The sequence below is a fragment of the Cephus cinctus genome, unplaced genomic scaffold, assembly GCF_000341935.2.
Source record: "Cephus cinctus unplaced genomic scaffold, Ccin1 Ccin1_scaffold1184, whole genome shotgun sequence".
NCBI lineage: Eukaryota > Metazoa > Arthropoda > Insecta > Hymenoptera > Cephidae > Cephus > Cephus cinctus.
Window position 1 is genome coordinate 554,792 of NW_014333664.1, and position 22,769 is coordinate 577,560.

Consider the following 22,769-nt stretch of genomic DNA (forward strand, 5'->3'; position numbering starts at 1 on the left):
TCCGTCGTCCATACTTAGTGGCGTTAGTCTGGCACAACCAAGCAGAGGGCAAACTCTGCAACTAATTTCAATGTATAATTAACGTCTCACTACCATCCCCTTTCGAAGCTCTGGTTTCGAACCGTCCCTCCCCGCCGCCCGATTGCTCTTCGGTCCTTTGCTACAAGCCTCCCTCCTTCCTGCAGGGTTCAGGCTGGACATCGTATATCCCGCGGATTCGGCCACTATTATATCGATTGCGGTCCACGTTAACTTCGTTTCCACCAAGTTCCTCGTATTCTGCCAATCGGGAACTTCGAGATTCTGCGGCTAAGTGGATTAGAGTTCTAGAATATGGAACAGAGCGAGATACGTGTGCGTTATGGAATTCGCCATAGGGAATAATATTTGCATTGGTATCGACGATGGACGTCTAATCCCATATATCGATGAGACGAGAAATTTTCCATTGAGACTTACCTGATCTTGTGAGAATAACAAAATGATATTCAAGGAACAGTAGCTCAGGGATGGAAACGAGAATCGTAGGCCTGCTAAGACGTGGATTACAATCATATGATTTTGCGGTTTAGACGACATTGTCTATATCAAGTCCTCGCTAGTTTCGTGCAACTTTTATGGCTGTTCGGAATACGGGATTTGCTTAGCTTAGCTATAGTTAGCCCGGTACTCATGACGAGTAATCATATTAAGCGCGTGTACAGAGTAATCAGATTAGCGAAGCTGGAGGTAATCCCGAAACTATTCTAAGTATGATTAGGAGTCCTTCTCGCAACAGTCCACGGGCACAGTGTGCCCTCTACCTGGTACCCGCTATTAAGACGACGATAATAGTTTGCCAACTACGCCGGCCTGCGAGGTTACCTGCCCTATGGGGTCTCCTAATAATCTCTCTATGAGGCTCTGATAACTTTACCGTTCGCTAACCATCGTCCATCCATTCAGGACGGAATAATGAAAAGCCTCCTTAAGGATCCATCCGATCCTCCAACAATCCACGGACCACGCGAGTCCTCTTGCGCTACGTTTCATAGTCGATTTATCATTAACTTTATTCAAGAGCGTCTCCCTTGACGTCATCGACTTTACAGGCATCGCGACGCAGACTATTCTCACCATCCCAGTCAGTCACGTGACGAACAATCAAATGGTCAACTTGGCTCTTAGTAATGGTCAAGTCGTCTCGACGACCTTAGCCAATCTGGAGTCGATCGCCCAGCCGCAGAATATGATGAATCCGGGGGCGCTACCTCATCTCCTGGGAAATAGTTCAGCGAGTCAGCAACTCTTGAACGCCATGCAACCGCAGCAACTTCTTCAGGCTGCCCAGGCTGCTCAGGCACAGGCTGCTCAAGCCGCACAGGTCGCACAGGCTGCGCAGGCCGCTCAGGCTTCTCAGCAACCTTTGCACATGACGTCATCGCAGCAACACAGTCATCGACACAGTACCCATTCGAATCACTACCCGGTAAGCGATTAATGATTGATGCGGAGTCTAATCAATTTTCATTTTTATTCAATCAACGACGCTGACGATCACTTCTGTTTTCAGTCAGCGAAAAAGCATCACAGAGACATACCTGAGCAATCGTCGCCACTGAATGGTTCTGCCGTCTCAGCAGCGTCCGCCTTAAATAGGTTGGCAGCCACTAATGGTGAAATTACTATTACTACTACCCATGGACCAGAAAGCGTCGGTATGAAGGCCTCGCCGAGTAGTTTGCACAGTCCTAAGGTCGATGAAGATGATCTTCTCAGTGATTCTCCGAGTAAGTGAATCTTTCGTTATCGCTTATAAATATCAAATTTTAATTATAATCAAAGCACCGGATATCCTAATGATTGTGTATCGTACCACTTTCTCCGTATACCTCGTTAAGTAATCCAAGCACTGGCGTTTCCCGATTTCACGGGTAATGACTGTATCGACCAGTCAGTACGTTTGCATGTATGTTGGAGTGCGTGAAGCTTGGCCGCGTCTCGCAATGCTATTTCCGAAGAAGCAGTCGCCATAAAGATTCCGATCTTGCGCACGAAATACGCGAAGCTCGTGAACGATTCCAATAATTCACAATCACCGACGTGCCCGAGCGCTCTGTCATTCCTGCTCGATGAAATAATCGTCCATCAGTGTCCTTAACGATGCACGAGTGCCATTGCTTGGATTATAAATATACGTACGTGTCATATACATGTGTGACTGATCTACTTAGTTGCATTAGACGTCTTCGCAAAATTATTATACAGTATCGTTGCGTTATAAGGACTGCACGTAAATCATTGGGTCTTTGTATCGGACGCTGATTTTATTATTTAAATCCAATGATTGAATCTACCATACGTAAGGCTTCGTCTCGTCCAGTTATCAAATTGGCTAATATATAATTAATGATTATCGACCTGCATCCCGGACTGGCAGTTTATTATACAGAGACCCCGGAGTGTTTGCGATTGTAATGTATGTGGGTACCATTATTAAACGGGAGTACGTATCAATGGATTTGCCAGTGAAATCGTGTAACGCAATTGTACGACACTTTTATGAAATCAGCAAGTAATCTCCCTCGTAGCTGTTGTAACCTAATTGGAGAAAGGACGTATTATCGTGTCTTTAATTGTTTCCTTTTGCTTCCTTTTTTTAATTGTAGATCAACCCACTATCAACGAGGCTACCAATAACGTAGTGGATGGTATCAATTTAGACGTAATCAAAGAATTCGCCAAGGCTTTTAAAATTCAACGATTATCGCTGGGCCTCACACAGACCCAAGTCGGTCAGGCCCTTAACGTCAGGGAAGGACCTGCCTATAGTCAAAGTGCGATATGCAGGTAAGCCAATGTAACATAGAGAATCAATTCTACCTATTTTGAGAAATATGTATATACATATATATTTCCTTGTAATATCACCATTGCATAACTTCGGAAATCGTTGTCGGAACGAGGATGTGCCAGGTCACTGGAAATGGCATAACGAATTAGATTTCATTAAATATAAACAATTAAATTGGCTAAAATTATCATAAATCTTCGGTTCATTATATGCTTCGTTAAACATAAGAAAAAAAAAAAATTGAATTTTCAACGAGGTTATAATCACTTCAGTTTCGTCCATTCCAACCTTGCATAAATTTGCGATCATCATTTTTTTTTTTCGGATAGCTTGATATAAGTCGAAGCCATATAAAGTGTCGTGTATATTAGGATTGAGTTGCTGCCGTCTAGCTCGAAAGCAGGTGCTTAGAATTATATACAAGTCAGTCTGTAAGTCAGTGAGTCAATTAATCAGTCACTTAATTAATCGGTCGCTTACGTTAATCAATCAATTCGTGAGTCACGTAATTAATCGGTCGGTCAGTCAATTAATTACTAAGTCGGTAAGTCAGTGCTCATTAGAGAGATCTATCGGAATGCGTCCGGAAAAAATAATTCGGTTTCTAACCAGCGCGACTGTACTGAACGATCTTTCTTTTTTTTTTCGAAACGAGAATTCTATCAGTTACTAGATTCCCATTGTCTCGACTAACTTAAGCATTGGTGATTGTTCCCCAGTGCCCTGGCTACCCAGATGTACGCTGCCTCGCAGATTGCCTCTCAGCAGCCAAATATGTACGTTCACCCTTCACGCTACTTTACTTACTTGAATCGATCGAGCCAATTCGAAATTTACATGGCTGCAGTTATACCCAAGATGTATTTCAAACATATACTTGACTTTACGTGTTATCGTTGAAATAACATTTTTTTTTGTTTCTCGTCCAACTTTGTCCCAGCGTGTCTTATTTGTGCACGAACGAGCAAAAACGGCAGATGCTTTATTTGGTTTGTTTTACATTTTTATGGTATCTTATTTTTTTTTCTGCACTTTATTTGCTGAGATTTTGCACCATTGGGAGGTTGCGACTGTCCGGCAGCAACGCGGTGCGAAAACGAGGATTTGCACAGCGGATTCTTGTTTAAGTTCAACTTCTTCTCGCCGCTATTTTTCTCTCTGGCACACACTTTCTTTTTAAATACTACATCTTTCATCTTTTTATCTCATTCTCTGTCTGTCTTACCATATCTTTGTATCTTTTCATCTATTTTCTTTTTCTATTTCATATTTTGTGTCTGCGATCTAGTAATTTCTCTTGTTCTGCGTCTGCATCGTGTCTGCGCCGTTTGCTTAATCTTTATGCCTAGGAATTTTCATCTCGTATCAATTTTCAACTTCGAATCACGTTTGAATTAGAGGAAACGCTCTTGAACAATCGAAAGGCCATTATTTTGGGTATAGCTGCGGACTTTCCAATTACTTTCTAATATTCTTGAGGAACAAAAAAAAAGGAGCACTTCTCTGAAATTTTAACGACTTTCTCCGAGCCAGGGCATTGGCAAGCTTGGGCATGGTGTCGCCAACACGCGTCGTTAAGAAAGCAAGCGTCTAAAAGAGAAGAGTCGAAAAAAAGAAGGAAAAAAAAAAGAGCGATACGAGATATATACGTCAAGTGAACAGAAACACGAGGGACACGTATCTGCGATAAAAAAAAAAAGTTCGACGTTATCGGATTCGCAACTTGGCAGAAATATTAGCGCGAAATTGAAACGCCTCGACTCGCATTTCCACGTTGGCGACATCATTCCGCGGCATTCACCAAACCTCACGCATGCACGCATTGTCAATGTCCTGTTTAACGAGTTTTTATTTGCATGCTTTGACATTCCTTTCTTCTTTTATTTATACAATAAATTATATTAGAATAACTGGTAAACGCTGACGCTCTGTCGCGTAGTACTGCACAAGAACGAAAATACTAGCTGCTGTTTTTACGCAATAACGAAATGCACTATGATTGTTCGCGTAAAAAAATAAGTGTGCTTGGCTCTAGGTTTGAAAAGCTGGATATTACGCCGAAGAGTGCCCAGAAAATAAAGCCGGTTCTCGAAAGGTGGATGAAAGAAGCGGAAGAGAGGTGAGTTCAGCTTCCACGTATATCCAAACAGAGAAAAAAAGAAACCCGAAATATACAGCTAAAAGATTCGCGTTGGATTTTTCTTTACCGTTACCCGATACAAATTCGTAATATCTATCGTATTAGATATATACTACTAAAAAGCAACAATAATCGTATAGAATCCCGAGCAAACATCATCGAGCTGCTCTCGATGCGGCACTGTCGAGCCGTGCGAATGCGTGCGTGCTAATTGGTAATTTACTAATTGAATCTAGCTGATTAATTGCAGATTCGTGTCTAATAAATATGTGGAATGTTAATTAGAGAATACATGTGTGTAACGTGTCTCTAACGAAGATCAGGGAACGCCGGGGATTAGTATTAGACTTTTATAACAGAATACCATTTTACAAATAGACACTATATGTATATATACTTCGCACTGCAATCAACATAATGCTTTGCATTTCTCTTTGTAACCTTATTACGTTTCTGAATCTGTCTTAAACTAACGCGTCTAGCATATACAGAGTGTATCAGCTACGATGTACGTTTGCGGTTTGCGGTGCACTATTTTGAAAATCTAACGTGTCAAACATTGAATATTTTTTTATTTTTCGTATTCCTCGCCATAGATTTTGGAGTCTACGGAAGATTTCGTAATTTGGAGTGTACCTGGCGTACCCTTTGCAGCCTTAGTAGCTTTACTAATCTTACGCTGTTCGACACTATCGGAATTTTCCGGAACCATCGCAGGCGCTTGACAGCTCCATCTGGTGGAGTTTCTCCGAAATTAATTAAAACATTAAGCACGGTAGTTCCATAAAATTCCGCTTGGGGGCGCGAAATTAAGACTACGAGCATCGTTGCGCAATGGAAAAATATTCAATAATTGTCAAATCAGATTTTCGAAATCGTGCATCGTTTTACCGCCAGGTGTGTCTTGCCTCGAGTTTCTATGATGAATTAACCAGTGGGCTCCCCCCGTTCCTATGCAGCTGTCCATATTCAAAAGCCGATGCTGGAAAAGAGAATACCTGGGCGCAATGTCAATTAATAATGTCGGAAAGAGTCGATCGGATGAATCAGTAAACGGAGAAGATGAGACATTGGGCAAACTGCAAACAATGACCCATCTCGCATTCTCGTAACGTAGAAACTAAGTGCGACCGTGCCGGAGCCACGCGGAAAAATGAAAGCGGCTAGTTTATGCGGTGCACGTGCACGATTTATCTGCCGAGTAATTAAACTGTGGACTAATTAAAATCAGGTTTCTGATGTACTTCTCCTCTCGCCATTCCCTTGCTTTCCTTCCTTCGAGCCTCCGGCTTGCCCGACTCTTACACTATGTTCCCGTTTGAATATCCCGGCAGTCTCCCTGCTCTCCATAGTACCACCCCTCTCTCTCTCTCTCTCTCACTCTCCTTCTCCGTCGTCCTCTTTATCTCCCTCCTCGCTCTCTTACCATTCTAGTACTGCCACTTTCGAAGCATCGGTTCCCTTCGCGCACCCCGGTTACCCCATTAGCATATTGTTTTCGCAGATTCGACGAAATATCCTCGCGCCATGCTAATTCCAGCTGTAGTTTTTATCGCCCGACGGTTGGTCATTCCGAGTTAAATTAAAGGCATAAATTTTAAGCAGCCTCGCTACACGCCGCCGACAGCCAAATATTTTCCTACCGTTTGTAAGGCCGCGCTCTTCTGCTGTCCCCAACGTCATTCGCTGGCAATGTCATACGAGTTAGAAATCATCAGGGACGTCAATCCCTTACAATTATTTCAACCGGCCGAAATCGTTGCCAGGATTTAACTGAGAACAGTACGATTGATTCCAGGTACAAGAGCGGCGCTAATCACCTGACGGACTTCATTGGGGTGGAACCGAGCAAGAAGCGAAAACGAAGAACCTCCTTCACTCCTCAGGCTCTGGAACAATTGAACGCCCATTTCGATCTCAACACCCATCCTTCAGGTGAGACGACGTACAATCAACACCATAATAGATCCCAATAATTAGATTTACATGTTGGTAATAGTGTCTGTATTAATTCTCGTTTATCGTTACAGGTACTGAAATCACAAGGCTGGCCTATCAATTGGGATACGACAGGGAAGTGATAAGAATCTGGTTCTGCAACAAGAGACAAGCTCAGAAGAATACCGTGAGAATGATGGCAAAGGAACTAAATTCAAGGGACTAATTAGTGCGGAACGAATTTGATGGATGGAAAATACATAATAATAACGTATGCGGCTGTCTGTCTCCGAGTATGTGTGCGTGTGCGCGCGCGAGACATAGGGAGAGAGAAAGAGAGAGAATGATAAACCACGTGCCCTTGGGATCGTCCCACTCGTAGCGTAAAAGATTTTTACAATGATCCTCGTAGATCTTATTGATCTTCCCGCACCGGTACATCGGGGAAGATTGATCGCGGTCGATCTCGTAATAATTGAACGATCGGGACGATACTCGGTGTATACTACAAGTATTGTGATCGCCACGTATACGCATCATGTATCATGTGTAAATATTTTAATCGATATTTCTCAATCGATGAGGAATCAATCGAAGCAGTATTTATTTATGACCTCCTCTTCTCCTATGGGAATTCGAGGTCAAGGAGAGTCGATCGCCCGGATCAATCCTGAAATGACGTGGATCAATGATATCGTAATGTGATATTCAGTGATTTATTGATTTTCACTTTGAAGCGTCTATTAAAAGTTTTAAGCTGCTCTCCGTTTTCCGCGACTTATCTAATTAAGAAACTACGAGATATTTACTGCGAGTAAATTTGCAATAACGTATCTGAAACTATACTGTGTCATGAACGGTATAGTGCATTCACTCAATGATGGAAGAACGGCAACGGATATCAATGCAGATAATTTCATGAAAATCAATAACCAGTTTCGGGATTTTAGCGAGAATCGCACGTTGACACGATTAAGCATAATCCATTTCTAATAAGCCAGTCCGCAACGTTCTGCCATATGCGACAAGTGTATACGTTGAATTCTTGCAACTAAAGAATTGCCATTGCAACTTTACTTTTTCGTTTATGCATTTACAGTTCGTACTCTCGAATCCTTATGACATTTGTATATATTTTTTTTCTTGCCACTCGCAGAAACCATTCTCTTTAATTATCATAGTATGATTATGTACAAGGTATTAGAAACAAAATTGCCTACAGAATGAGGGAAAAACTTCGCTAACAGATGCTATATATATTGAGATAGGCAAATTGAAAGGACATTAAGATTTGTTCTTTTAAGTGTCGAATACCACTTTCGTAACATTCTAGTAGACTTTCTTTTCGTATTCATTTATTCGCTGGCGATCTTTTATAGTGTCCTAATTTTTTTTTCTATCGTGTCCTTTTGAGTAAACACATACTATATTCAGCACTTTGTATAAAGAGGATAGATAACGGCTGTAATTATACATATATACATATAATTAGAACGATATATGTATATATATACAGGTACGTATAACTACTTACTAAATCGTACTCGATGCCACGAGTGTAGTCTTTGTAAATAAAACGTCTAGGCATTGTAATACTATATTACAATAGTTTTAATATCATAGCTATGAAATAGCTTGACTCATGAAAAGAAAATTTACATGGTTAATGATGAGAAAAAAAAAAGAGAGAAGATGATAAATTAAACAAAGGATATTTTAGGATTTTACTTTAAGGCGCAAGAAAAAGAAGAGCAAAGTAATTTGTTCCTAAAGGTTGTATTATAGTGCGAAAAACGAGAAGGAAACACGAACATGGAGGAGGTTTTTGGGAGTCACGAAAATAGAAAAAAAAGAAAATAAAACTGAAAGAATTATGCTTATTGTTAGTGCTACGGTGCGAAATTCAAAATTCAAAATTTTGATCGTGAGCAAACCGAAGATGTAAAACGATGCGAAACTAATAACGTCGAAGCTGCGTGCTGTCCTTTTTGATAAAAATTAAAAAAAAAAAACGTTTGTACAGAGATATTCCGGTTATTAAATTTTGTTATGAAAATGAGAGAAAGACGCGAAACGAAAAAAGTCGTAGAAATCATGTGTATTTTCTTCGTGAAATGAATATCTACTAGGTCCACTATGCAAATATTAATATGAGTATTAAAAAAAAAAATTGAAAACTGAAAACTAAAATTACATGGAAAAAACGAACACACACAAATCCCACACGTGTTACACCACACACGCCCCACATATGCAGACAGATTTAATAACATGTGAATTGTATTCGTGAGTGTCATATTTCTAAGGAAGAATAGATCCATGGGCGAATGTTTTATAACAGTTTTCAGCCAAATTCATTTGCGTCTTGCATAATAAGCCGATTGAGCCAATTAAAAAATGTTCACGTACAATTTACCCAAAGAAATGTTCGCCGTACTTATGCGCTGGTGGAACGCGAACGCGCGATTGAAATCGCATATAATATTTTCGATGTAACGGGAGGAAACTGTTTTTGAAACATTGCCCAGCGAAACCGAAGTTCCTACTACGTTTTATAAAGTGTAAACTGGACTGCAAAAACTTGGAATGTAAATACGAGACGCAGATTAAGCTAGTATTCACAATACAATCAGCAATTTAATGAAGCTAAAGACTATTATTAGCTACGACTCGGGATCGATCGATTTAACAAATTAAACTTTATCAATGCGAATTAATTAATACTGCTACCAATGATTAATGACGTTTCAGTCTAATACCTAGAAATCCTTCTGATACCAGTGAAAGGATCGTTACACTTATTACTTGCGTGTTCCTTTCTATCGCCGAAATAGACCTGAACCGATTGATGTCTGATCATTGATCATGCATCTGCAATTAAACTCGAATCGATCGATTCGCGAATCGACGGATAAGCACAGTCGGCAGTTAAGCACATAAGTATACAATTAGCATAAGCAAATGTAGCTTTAGATTTCAATGTTAGAAAATAGGTACGATGTAACATTAAACTACGTATTTAATGAAGAGAAAAAAAATTTAGACTAAGCGAATACCTGTGTAAAACCTAGTAGGTGTCCACAAGTAAAATAAAAACATATATTGTGGTACAAATCACATATGGGCATAAGTTCATGCGCGTTATTATATAAAAGATTTTATTATTGCCCCTTGGAAAGAAGAATCGCTCCAGTTGTCTATTTTATCATAGTACTGTCTACGAATAAATAATTCTTACAATATCACATCTCGAATCCCCTTAAGCGGTAAGTATTATTACGAGATACAAATTATAATCGCTATCAAATTTTTGTTTAGATTTAAAAAAATATAATTCGTAAAACCGGGATACCACGTTACGGTAATATTGAGCTTTTGTTGTATAATATTAATACCTTGTCACTTCACCTGTCGCCACTAGCTCAAAGTCTGTTTTATTACCAGAAATTGCTTTGCTGACTTTTCCGGTTCCTTCGATAATACCATATCCGATCATTCCGACACAGAGTATACCCATGAGAGTATATAATTTGTTAAAGGTACAAAGATACGGACTGTATGCGTAACTTAAAACAGAGCCCGTTGCCTCCCACAGTCGAAAATTCGAATAGGCTGCTTCTTCTTTGTTTGGAAAGAGAATTCCATTTAAAGCTGAAATGCATAACAGATCAACAATGCAAATATTTAAACCAAGTTAAAACGAATTTTTGAAAGTAGCTAACTAACGAAGATGATTCTCTTGTCCTAAAAAATAAAAAAGACGAGATACTAGTAATGAGAGTTAACCCTTACAGAATCTACTGTCTGATGATGACTGGGGGGGCCACCAAATGTATGCTACACCCAGATGTATGCTGAACCAGCATAGAAATTTTGGAGTGGCTTAAAATTTGATTTAAGACAGAATAAGCGGCGTGAACCGAAATGAGGTATAAAAAATGTCAAAGTATAAAGTGACATCTATGAACTGTCGCAAGAACTACTAGCCGCTACTGGGTCAATAAATATCTCCGTCGGTAAATATAATATCTAAAACCACATTACATTTATCTACAGATGGATAAATCATTCACCGTAGGTATACAAGTCAGGAAAGAGACTTGTTTAATATAATTCTTAACCAGATGGCGATATATCATGCACACACATTGCACAACGTTATTACCATTTGAAAGATTGCAGAACTCGACACATTGTAACACGTAAGTCTCGCCAGATTAATAACGAGCATACCAGTATACCACTGTCGTGTCACTATATCGCCATATATGTATCAGAGGAAGATATAGGTTTGATTTACGTACCGTTAACCTGAACCAGCCAAATAGCATCGCAAACTCCCCACAGACCAGACACCAGAAAATAAATGACAGCCTGCTCGGGTGTCGGTCGCCAATATAAAAGAGCAACCAACAGTCCCATATGAAGAACGAATGCAAATATCATCAAGGGAATTCTTCCGGTATGTTTAACAACGGCACCAGTAGCAATGGCAGCAATAGCGTTAGTGACGCCATAACAGATCAAAGCGTATCCGATGTTGCTGATACCCCATGCACACGAGACGTACGACTGAAAAAAGAGAACTGCAGGTTAACAATAGGAATATTTTCAAAAAATTTCAATTACATAAAAACCAAAAAAATTACTATAAACAATTTCTTACGGCGGTGTAATCGGCAATGAGAAAAGCCTGTTCGGCACCAATAAATAAAGTTATCGGTAAGATCATCAATTGGCTTTTCTCCTTAAGAAGCTTCAGTGTGACCGATAAAAGTTTCAAGCCTGAAAGTCCAGCGGCTGACCCCTTTCTGCCTCTGTCGTACCTGGAAAAGATATTCCAACTATTAATAGGAATGATGGATTTTCGAATATCAACATGAAGCAACCCTCGTCCTTACAATTTAACGATGAAAGATTTTCTTGACAAATAACGAAGTGTCTTAGACAAGTTGTTTTGCATTATTTAACGTAAAGTTCTTTGCCTTCGCTATCCTACGCGTGGTTCGCGTTAGAAGGAGAGCGGAGGAAATAAATGGGAGCAAACTGAAAAGTGAGCTAGTAAAAAACTTCGCTGCTTTAGTATGCCAAGTTGCACGATGATTAAGAACGCGGTTGGTAATTTTCTCGACAAATTAAAAATTACCAAAGAGTAGAGTTTTTATTTTTCCATGGAAATATCTCGCAGTGAAAATGCTACGTAACGACCGTGTAAAATATAATGATTTCCTATAGCTCAATGATAGAACCGAATTAATATGTTTTTTAAATTGACGCCATTATACTTTTCGATTGACTGTACATTCGCAAAACTGTACTTTTACGAGATACCTTCTCATGGAAGATGTCGAAAGTAAAGAAACTTTTACTTTTAATTAAATGTCTGTAATTGAATTAAGTGAAAGAGAGGGAGAGATGACTGTAGCCAATTATTGCAGTACTTTTAATTCATTAAAAACTGTACAATAGAGAATAATAAGGTTAACGACAAATTTTACTAGCGCAGCCCACGCCATGATTTGTATTATACACAGAATTCGTTGCTCGCGGGAAGAAATTATTTTGACGAGTTACCTCGACAGAGAGTCAACTCCAAAAGTAACGGTGAGACAAGCCAAGATCATACAGGCTAAATAAATTGCGGATATTAAATAAATCCTTTCTTGAGGTGGTTGTGCCAAATTTGGATTTTCACTGGTATCAGCGATTGCACCACAAAAATTTGCGCCGCAAACTTCCGCCACTACGGAACTATTTAAAGTGACGTTAGTAGCCTGCGCTTCGATGCCATACGACAAAACTGCAACAATATGAAAAATAAAAATGATAACAAAATTAACATAATCTACAAACTTATATTTCACAGCCTCTATATAATTGTAAAAAAAAAATAATTCAATGCAAATCAACATGCAATTACTGCCAGTTCGAAAGAGTGACTTATTTCGGATTTGTGTGACAGTTAAAATTATAATATATTATGGTTATCCACTTGACTGTCACTCAGTCCGTATATTATCTGGCACATCAATCAGCTGTCAGACAAGCCAATCTTGTGACAGCGGATTGCAGTGCGTTTACACTGTACGATATGTGTGCAGTGCTTTAGTATAGAATTTATCGAGTCGAACTGCGATCATAACACACTGCTATGTGTGCCGTAGAAGTTATTCATATGAGAAGCACACCTGCAGAGGAGATCAAGTTGCCCCAGACTTGTGACATTTGGAAGAACATGTAGAACAAGCCAAGGAACCTGGTGACCAGGACATCGACGTTCATATCGGAAATTGTCGCGTAGGCTTCGGCCACCACAGTCAGGTAGGTACATTTAGCACACCACAAAGGACCACCGCCTAGTCCAACAGCCAAACCAGCTGGTATGAGGGTATAGAATTTTGGATAGAATTGGGCCGCGATGAAGGGCATATAGGCGATAAAGGTGAGAGATATGGTCCATTTGCATCCTAACCAACTGTAACGAGAGGACCAGAAATAAAAATATTATTTCACTTTGAATGAAAAAAAATTCAATTTATGGATCAATTAATATCTTAATCCGATGATATACTTTACATTTAACTAAGATATCAGTTATTGTACGATTTTAGTAATTCAGTCCAATACTCCGTGTCTTAGCTAATATTTGAAATTTAATTTAATCTCGTAGTTATCAACTGATAGTGTGCATAGCACGTTATAAACTGGTATCTACGAGAGTATATACTATATATTGATTGATAAATAATGGGATAGACAATTTCTTTGATTTTCTCTCGTGCCAAATGTTTTAGGTGGTCTAAAGAGCTCAATCTCGTAAAAATATTAATCAGCAATTTCAACGCGTCAGACCCGACTCTATATAAAAGAATCGACTGCGATAAAAAAAAAAACTTAGATTCGATAATGTTTTCTTACCTTATCACGAGAGCAGGGAGAAAAATGTTACTGAAAATCAGACTGCTATATATCGACGCAAGGGTGAAAGTTCCAAGGGAATTGTCGGCATTGATTGAACTTTGAAGATTGCTCGCCCCGAAGAAAGCAGTAAAATGTATCATAAACGCGAACCCTATTATCAGGATGTTTTTCATTATCCTCCATCGTTCCGTGGGTTGAAAACTCGTCCTTTCACTTTTCACTTTCACGAATTCACCTGCCATTTCGTTTGACTCAGACGTCATTTATTAAAACTCACGAACTACTATAAAACGAGCACCTCTTGTCAAGAGTTTCACGAAATTTTTTTTCAATTTGTGACATACAATTTATGTAAATTTTTTTTCTCCACGTCAAATCACTAAATTCACTTTCCTAACTTTGAATTGACAAATTGAACGAATTCTGAAACTTTTGATAATACCTGACGTTATCTTTATTCCTCGTACGCCTGGCTGTACGTTATACTAGATACTGTTCAAATGCTCCAGCCAGCTCTTTCTAACAATCCACATAAGGTTTACTTTAAACAAGTCTAATAACTCATAGGTGTAAGAATTTTTATTAACTCTCGTTGTCGCAAGCTTATCGCGTCTACCTCGGCTTTACGAGAATAGACGGAGATCGTCCGAGATACAAGCAATGCGAATCAAGTTAGAGTTATCCATACGACTGCACGTGTCATACTAAATAGACTTAATAACAGGTTCTGCAGCTCCATCTTGGAGCCGATCGAAAGTGTCTTCAAGTTCATCGGGTTTTCCATAGTCAGAGTATCTAAAATAAAAAATAATAGAAAGTACAAGGTAGTGGATGAGGATGCGCGTTATAAAAAAAAAAAAGAAGAAAACATTCATAAAAAAAAAAGAAATATTAAGAACTTTATTTTCTAATATCGCACAACGTGTAAAACATGCATATGATGAACTTAATACGTTTTGCAATGCACGCAACACATTTAACGTCAGTTGCTAGTTTGCGAAACGTCATACAGGTTTTCCTATTACAGAAAAAAAAAAAAAATACATTTAGCACGTGGTTCGACCAAGTGCAAGAGAAAAACAGAAAATTCCTCTTCGACTCTTGGTCACCATACATATATGAAACACCGATAAGAATCTGCGCGTAGGCGAATGAAAATAAAAAAAGACTAATTACCTCCGCATGCTAACAAAATCATCCCGGAAATTGATCTGCTGCAATTACTTCCTCTCAAACATGATCAAGGCGCTCGCCTTGTTGTCTCCTTTGTCGAGCTAATGTAATAATCAATAATTCACTTAACCTACCGTTATGATCCTATTACGCTTGACTACGAAACCAGAAATGCGTTTACAACAGAAACCAATGTATTTACCCAAGGTATGAAGTAACTACAGGTTATGGCAATTATTGATTACGCATATGTTACAATACACCACCGTGTCCGTCATGGATCACGTATTCTCCTTTCCAATGTGTGCAGTTACCATACAAGACTACAGAGTTACCTGGTACCGACTATCCATTAAATAATCCATACTTAACGAGACAGAGTATAGAGGATCCATAATAGAAAAAAAATTCCAATGACATAACCCATCTTCAACACTGACAATCGGCATGCATTTAATCAACGTATCATCGTCCATTCCCTGTCGCGCAAAACATGTTTTAACGAATGAAAATTTTAAAAAATACAATTAGTCTTATCGCACGAGTGATCACCATCGTGAAAGTATTCGCGTTGGTCACCTCGAAGGTCTTTGCCTTAAAGCAAGTTAGAAATAACAAGAGGGAACGAGGTTGACTTTCTAGAGTAACAATAAATCTGAAATGTCACACATTGATTTGGCATTGGCACAATCTACGAAAATTGACAGGACAATCGTACCAATTTCACCACGAAAACACGTTCCTCCGAGGATCCCTTATACGCAGCCACGTTGACCACCATGCATGTAAATCGGTATAAGGCCATCTTCAAAGAATCCTAAAGGTACATGCGTGTAGATAAATAACAATAAAGGCAAAGGTTTCATGTCACTTCTCGCCACGTATGTTTTAACGGGATAGCAATTGCACGGGAGTTATTATTTAATAGCGAGGTTCAATATTAATTGGAATGTTGTAACGTGAAGTGATAAGAGCTGTAACGTTCGCGTGACACAATCTCGTTAAAAGCCGGTGAACGTTTACTTCAGTCGAGGACATGACGTAGGAGTGGTTCATTCTCTATGTACCGCCTAATATGTAGTCTCTATAACATATATATATACACAGATGCATACACTCATGTTGCCAATATATTTCTGGGTGAACAATCTGGCATCAAATATCGGAATATTCATAGAACTATTATGCCCGGTTATACCAGGTTTGCAGTAAAGCAGAGTATTCGGAGCCGATTCACCGTATGGGAATAATTTCTGAAGTACGTTGGTCACAGCCTAAAGCTTTGACAAACCGTAACGGAGAAACTATATAATTCAAAGGGTCTCAAATTCTATGGACCATAGAATTATTGTCCACAGATCATACGCGGGTCTTAACTGTATTACAATATGAGATTGGTATTTAGAGCAGATACTAAAAGCAGCATTTGTCATAACCTTGAAAAGCCTACCACGGTTCCTTTCACGAGTAGGTATTGCAGATAATATCGATTCTTAACGACAATTCAAACTCGATCGTAATGCCATTAATTCAAACTCCAATTTATAATGTATAATATGGTATGACCTTTGGTTAGACCTCGAAACCCATGAAACTCAAAGGACATGTAAATCCTGCGTATTTTATTCTCGCTCCCATGTGATAATTGTACTGAAAATCATGAAGACAATAGCAGGATTTTTATTTTCTGAGAAAGATAACAATCGCCAGCATCTCGCGAATGGTAATGAGGACGGTAGCGATTCGATAAATTGAATAAGAATTTTTTTCCACGAATTTTGTATACCAATGAGACTTTCAAAAAATATTTCTAATCCAGCCAATTATTTCTTTATGGACAATATATATTTATATATTAAGCTTTATCGAGAATTAATATCACGAATAACATTCTCTTGTTATGGGCGACTGTCGTTCTTATTCATTTAAAATATTTCTTCGGTATGTAAGTCCTTAAGAGAATTTAATAAACACTGAATAAATCGATAGGAACCGTAGGATGACAGATATCCCACAAGATTTTTCAGTTTATGCTCCGATTGTATCAGGCAAGACGGTCGGGTTAAAATTTCTATTGTCAAATCCCAACCTACAGATCCAAGTAGCCGTATGGGCTTCGTGATTGCACGGTTACGCGTTAACATTACGCGTAACGCACGGAGGCATTGAAGGTATCGTATACAGATTGGAAACTACGTCAATAGGGAGTAGCGAGGATGTGCGTAGTATTTCCTAAATACAAGCATTCTGAATAGCGAATGTCCGGTATATGTATACATACATACATCAAACGTGCATCCATTACTTCACTTAGTATCTGATATATGCTATTCTCGTCATGCAATGATACTATACTGTAGTTTTACAATGCGAAGTGAACACGTTCCAGTATTCAAATATAACGTTACGCCATTGGGGAACTTTATACCGAAAGCTCGGTAACTCACCAAATGGATACTGTATCTACGTGGCTCTTTTCAATTCATCCGACGTCCCGTTCCATTCAATTGACCGTCCTCGTTGGGAAACGCCACTTGGTGATATTCCAACCGGAAATCCACTTCTGTCACTTTGTCGACGCGACGCGTAACAAGTCGAGGAGCACGTGAAAATGGTTGGTAACGCGCTGCTAAAACACTCTTTAGCTCTTTCGTGTAGAGACAAACGCTTGGGACATTGAAGGTATGGACGCGTGGGTTAACTTGGCCAAAAAATATACGTAAATAGAGAAATGCGTGATGGTCAATTGAATAGAGTAATCGACTTTAAATGGTCGTGATCACCGGTGCACGTGACTAGTTTCTCAAAAGCAGAGTGATAATTAACTTCTGCTGTGTGTCGGTTAATAAATTTCATATGAGCACTGGGTCAGGATCAATCGATATAATATTGATGTAGGTCGCGCACAATTTGTTTTAGTGGTCGCTGTACTGCGACAATCAAGTGAATAAGAGACAACATAAGTGCACTTACTCGTGCAGCTGAGATAAGATGATTTCTTGTTACCGGCACGGTGGCATGATTGGGTTAGGCTGGAGATTCGGACGGAACGGAAGTCTACAGTAGACTAAAGGGGAATGACAACTTAATAAAAGAAATATGGTGGGCACTGATCGCCCCGCCACTAGGCTATACGAATTTAGAGGACTGGCGACACGGCTGCTTTTGATTATGATTTATTATGTAGACAAGGAGAATTTCGTGTTTCTGGTAGATTTGGGAATTAATGTTAAGGACAGAATCACTTTCAGAAATTTTATTGTAAAATAGGATTCAGCTACAGAGCGTTGCGCGGGCTTCTTATGTTTAAAATAAGTGAAAATACCCAAGGTACCAAAATATACTTAGGAAAATAAATATATTTATGTTCAAGTCAAATCCTCGATTTTAAATGAAGCGAACTAGGAAGTGATTTTCGTTATATTTATTAACACTCGGCACGGATGCCGACCGTACCATATAACCTGAGTCTCTGAGATTATTCAAGGTTAACTACCAAAATCCACCAGAAGAGGAAAGATTAATAAAACAGTGTTACACGCTTACTCTACGTTTTATACGTTATTTGAGTATTCAAGGGACTGGTCCAATCTTCGGATCACTCAGAAAATATTGTTGTGCATAATTTACGTTGACTCGAAAAAGTGAGAAAATTAAACAAAATTATAAATGGCACGTACATTTGGAGTATAGCTATAACTGTAGTTATAACTCATAATACGCTCACACGTAAAACTAGTTTGACAGCCTGGAATATATTCTTATACATAAAAAGAAGATCATTTCCGTAACAATTTCAGTACTGGCACTTTATGTAACGTAAGAATAACATGACTCTGGATGAAGAAAGTATCGATAAAACGTAGTACGGAAATACGCGTTGTATCCGCCAGGCAATATTGATATCATAATCGACGTCTATGTTGTTCAGAAAGACTTGAATACTTTAACGTGGAAAATCTATACCAAATACCAACAATAAATTTTCCGACAATAAAAATTTTATTTGTTTACAGACATCACGACAATATATTTATCAGCGTACGGTACGCGTAAAAAAATATTTTTTTGAAGATACACATATATACATATATATATATATTCAATATTAAGACACATAAATATTGACGCAATTAGCCTTTTTTCTTGCGAGCAACGCTCCGCTCCGCAATGACGAGTCCAGCAGTACCTAATACCAGCAAACTACCCGCAATGTAAATTTTCACTTGCGTACACAACTGAGCACTGTACAAATAAGCAATAACGTAACCCAATGATTTCCATATACGAAGATTCGAGTAGGCAGCCTCTTTCTGTTCGGGAAACAGGATACCGTACATTGCTGTAAGATCAAAAAACAGGATATGAATGTGCCAGAAAAACTTACGGAGATTTTAAAAAATTGCCTTGCTGCCATAGGCATCGTTATAGGGGCGTCTCTGAGTCTCCTCGTATAAAAATACATTAATGGACTTTTCTTTAAACCGGTTGACTCTTTACATATATCTATTACACTATACGTTTAAGGTACAGTCACTTTACAAAAATACGACGTATAATATGAACTATGGAAACACGCGTCCGGATACTGTTTCAACGTGATACGGCCCTGACGTATTTTTAAGTCCCTGTAAGTAATAGAACGTTTGATGGCACATAAGCATCATGGAGAAAAAAAAATGAAAGGGCTGGAGAAGAATGAAAATTAAAGTGGAAAGATCGATCGAAAGATATAATCTTGGCTTGTAACCTTTCCGTATTACTTTGTCAGAAGGATTGACGTGCGTGATAGAAATCTTGAGTAAAGATATTTGTAGCGAAACTTCGTTCTAAGGTACGTAATGGACTAGAATTGAAGGTTCAAGGGAAGAAAAACACGGAATAAATTTCAACTCAGTAAAATTGGATGCATCAGCTAAACTGATATACGGCTTTTGTACGTGGTTGTATATGATACCTATAGGCACGGGATTGTTATTGTTGTCGCGAAAAGAAAATCGCCGACATTAAATTGGAATTTCAAATGAATCCCTAGAAGTTAAGTAAGGGTGCTGCGAACGCAGAGGGAAAGACGTCACAGAAATTCCGGTTAACAAATCTCTGCTAAGGGATTCAGAGAATTTCAGTATCTTGATAAGTGAACGATTTGAGTATCGATATAGAGGAGGATAAAAAATAAAAAAAAGAGTCAATTAAATAAATGACTGTTGAATTTCAAAGAATGGCATTGATGCGCTTCGATTATACTTATAAATTAGGTAAATTTCTGTCAACAATGATTCAAGTGTGAAAAATTGGCCTGAAGAGGTATTCCTTTAACGCAGAAGGGTTAGACTCAAGAGTTGTTGATGTCCGTGGTTAGTAAACCAGGGATTGAAATATGGATGAAAAATTTGGAGCATCGTTCTCTTTTTTTTCTTCTCACTTTTTTCAGAAAATTTTTCAACTCTTCAGAGGAACCGCAAACCCCATCTTACTGATAGACACCGCTCGTGGGTTATCCGCTGGTCTTTTGATAATTGAAATTTTACACTGACCTAATTACCCAATTCTGTTTTACCGATTTTGCGTGAGTTTAACGAACCATTTGGATTGCGAAGATCTCATGTTACTCTTGGCTCTCTTTACGCTCTCTTTTTATTATACCAAAGTACAGTACGCACTTTACGTTCCGTATAATTGGATGAAGAGGAAATAGAAAATGAAACTGGAAAAGGAATCTTTTATCGCGTAGGGTTAAATGTGTAGGTCGATCCCAGGCGCGATTCAACACACTCAGTAAAAATACTAATTGGAAACATTCCCTATTATTTATATCGGACTGAGATGCGATAAAAAAAAGGAAAAAACTACAAGCTATCACCGCCCGAAATACCGAAGTACCTCATAAACTTGCCCGAATGGAAGACCCGGGATAAAGTTTTTCCAAATATAACAAAAAGTCGATGTTATTCAACGTGATGAATTATCTTACCGTTTATCTGAACATACCATCCACCATCAGCAACTCCCCAGAGTCCAGTAACGAGAAGGAGTATATACCTGTACAATAGATAAAATGAAACAAATACGTAAAAAAAGCAATATAAACTACAATACAACTTGCTGTGCTAATCGTTTCTCTCACAATTCGTTCTCCCTTCCACGCGGTATCCAATTCAAGAGAAATGCAAATAATCCAAGATGAATGACAGTGGCGCCGCCAACTACCACTAGCTTTCCAGTTATCTTGGTCAGCCAACCCATAGTGATGGCTGAAAAGGCATTGAAAACGCCATAGCATATCATGACGTAACCCACTTTGCTGACACCCCAGGCGCAGGTAACGTAAGCCTGTGAAAGAATGCATTAAGTCCAAGATCGTTTCGTTTCCTTTTATTGCTCAACGTGCTTTTTAAACACATCAAGCTCTTCGCCTCAGACAGACGAAAGTAGAGAGTTTAAAAGCAAGAGCTTCTGAGCTCTTCGCGCTCTGTCAACTCGCATGAAAAGTAATGGAAAACCCACATAGCCAAGTCAGCTTTAACTTACAGACGTGAAATCAGCTGCGAGAAGAACATGCGTCATACCCAACCATATTGTAATCGGCAGAATAAGAATTTGATTTCTCTGGCTAAGTAATTTCAAGACGACAGAAAGTAGTCGGAATCCCGTGAGTCCTGTGCCACTTCCTCGTCTATCCTTATCGTACCTTAAATAAACAGAAAGTAAGCCACCTCTCAAAGGTCTTCGGGATATATAAGATCTTTTACTTAGCGGTTGAATCTACGAAGAGTGCGACTATAAGAACAGAGCAGATCATGCATCCCAAATAGATGAAAGCTATCATGTTAATCTTCTCTATGCTGGGTGCTGGCAAAGTCTCTTTCGTCGCATGTTCCGGACAAAAGTTTATACCGCAGATACCTCCGACGGCTCCCACGGTCGAGGAATTGCCACTCGAGGTTCCTCTTGACAGGACTAAAAAAATTACATAGATACTTTTACCAGTTTATAGAAAAAGTTAAAAAATAAAAAAAAAATGCATCCTTAAAAATCACGACAATGGGTATATTCATTCTGACTAGACTGACTAGACTACTATTAATTGTTACCAAATTTTCCTTAAACCCGAGGAGGCTGCTTGGAACATCAGTTGACTGATTGTCATCTATTGTATATATGACTAACGTAAGTACTAAATAAATAAATTCGCTCACCCAACGAGGAAATGAGGTTGCCCCAGATTTGGGCGCATTGAAAAAACATGAAGAAAATACCGAAGAAGCGCACCACGATGACATCCACTGGTATACCGGTCAAATTCGAATACGCTTCCGCAACTACCGTCAAGTACGTGCACTTGGCACACCAGAGAGGAGCACCACCCAGTCCAACAGCAACGGCGGCCGGTATCAATGTGTAAGCTGTGGGGTGAAATTGGGCAGCTATGTATGGCATGTACGTTATCAACGAGAGGGCCATTGTCCATTTGCATCCTAAATATCTGAAACAGCGAGATAAAGTCTTTCTAGGCCTCCCTCGATACTTCCGGATGCTAGGTTTATGACTTTCTTATGGCGCTATCAGACGGGAGCGTGAAACTTTTCCGAAATATCTACCTCGGCACTTGCCTCCTTTTACCAGGTAGTTATCAGACATGTATATACACGAAAACCAGAAAATCTTACGAATAATGAACGTTCCTTCGAGCTATAAAGTTCGATATGTATCGTCGGACAGGTTTGGTACATTCTCATAAATCATAATGGGGGGGGGGGTCCC

At 39.0% G+C, this 22,769-nt stretch overlaps 3 protein-coding genes across 13 annotated transcripts in view; 1 reads left to right on the top strand and 2 right to left on the bottom strand.

The window, feature by feature from the left end:
* LOC107272536 (POU domain, class 6, transcription factor 1) overlaps positions 1-10,028 on the top strand; it is an 85,654-nt gene extending 75,626 nt beyond the window's left edge. For 3 of the 8 annotated variants that reach the window (XM_015749775.2, XM_025089835.1, XM_025089836.1), the window contains exons 6-12: positions 1,092-1,468; positions 1,553-1,769; positions 2,649-2,829; positions 3,553-3,609; positions 4,869-4,952; positions 6,757-6,908; positions 7,004-10,028. In XM_015749775.2, the coding sequence (XP_015605261.1) occupies positions 1,092-1,468; positions 1,553-1,769; positions 2,649-2,829; positions 3,553-3,609; positions 4,869-4,952; positions 6,757-6,908; positions 7,004-7,137 (1,202 nt within the window). In that variant the 3' untranslated portion in view covers positions 7,138-10,028. The remainder of the gene's footprint in view (positions 1-1,091; positions 1,469-1,552; positions 1,770-2,648; positions 2,830-3,552; positions 3,610-4,868; positions 4,953-6,756; positions 6,909-7,003) is intronic. The other 5 variants (XM_015749776.2, XM_015749777.2, XM_025089837.1 and 2 more) reach the window with 5 other exon arrangements.
* Positions 10,029-10,042: 14 nt separating this feature from the next.
* Positions 10,043-14,480, bottom strand: LOC107272537 (UNC93-like protein). Its single transcript, XM_015749779.2, has 6 exons — positions 13,830-14,480; positions 13,100-13,386; positions 12,486-12,711; positions 11,578-11,737; positions 11,216-11,483; positions 10,043-10,562 (listed from the first exon to the last, which is right to left on the bottom strand). Exons 1-6 carry the CDS (start codon positions 14,093-14,095, stop codon positions 10,300-10,302), a joined length of 1,470 nt encoding a protein of 489 aa, XP_015605265.1. The 5' UTR covers positions 14,096-14,480; the 3' UTR covers positions 10,043-10,299.
* LOC107272538 (UNC93-like protein) overlaps positions 14,472-22,769 on the bottom strand; it is a 37,969-nt gene continuing 29,671 nt past the window's right edge. For 2 of the 4 annotated variants that reach the window (XM_015749781.2, XM_025089839.1), the window contains exons 3-8: positions 22,205-22,491; positions 21,758-21,965; positions 21,537-21,696; positions 21,133-21,338; positions 20,980-21,047; positions 18,734-19,347 (exon numbers count right to left, since the gene is read on the bottom strand). In XM_015749781.2, the coding sequence (XP_015605267.1) occupies positions 19,139-19,347; positions 20,980-21,047; positions 21,133-21,338; positions 21,537-21,696; positions 21,758-21,965; positions 22,205-22,491 (1,138 nt within the window). In that variant the 3' untranslated portion in view covers positions 18,734-19,138. Of the gene's footprint in view, positions 14,628-18,733; positions 19,348-20,979; positions 21,048-21,132; positions 21,339-21,536; positions 21,697-21,757; positions 21,966-22,204; positions 22,492-22,769 lie in introns of those variants that run through there. The other 2 variants (XM_015749782.2, XM_015749780.2) reach the window with 2 other exon arrangements.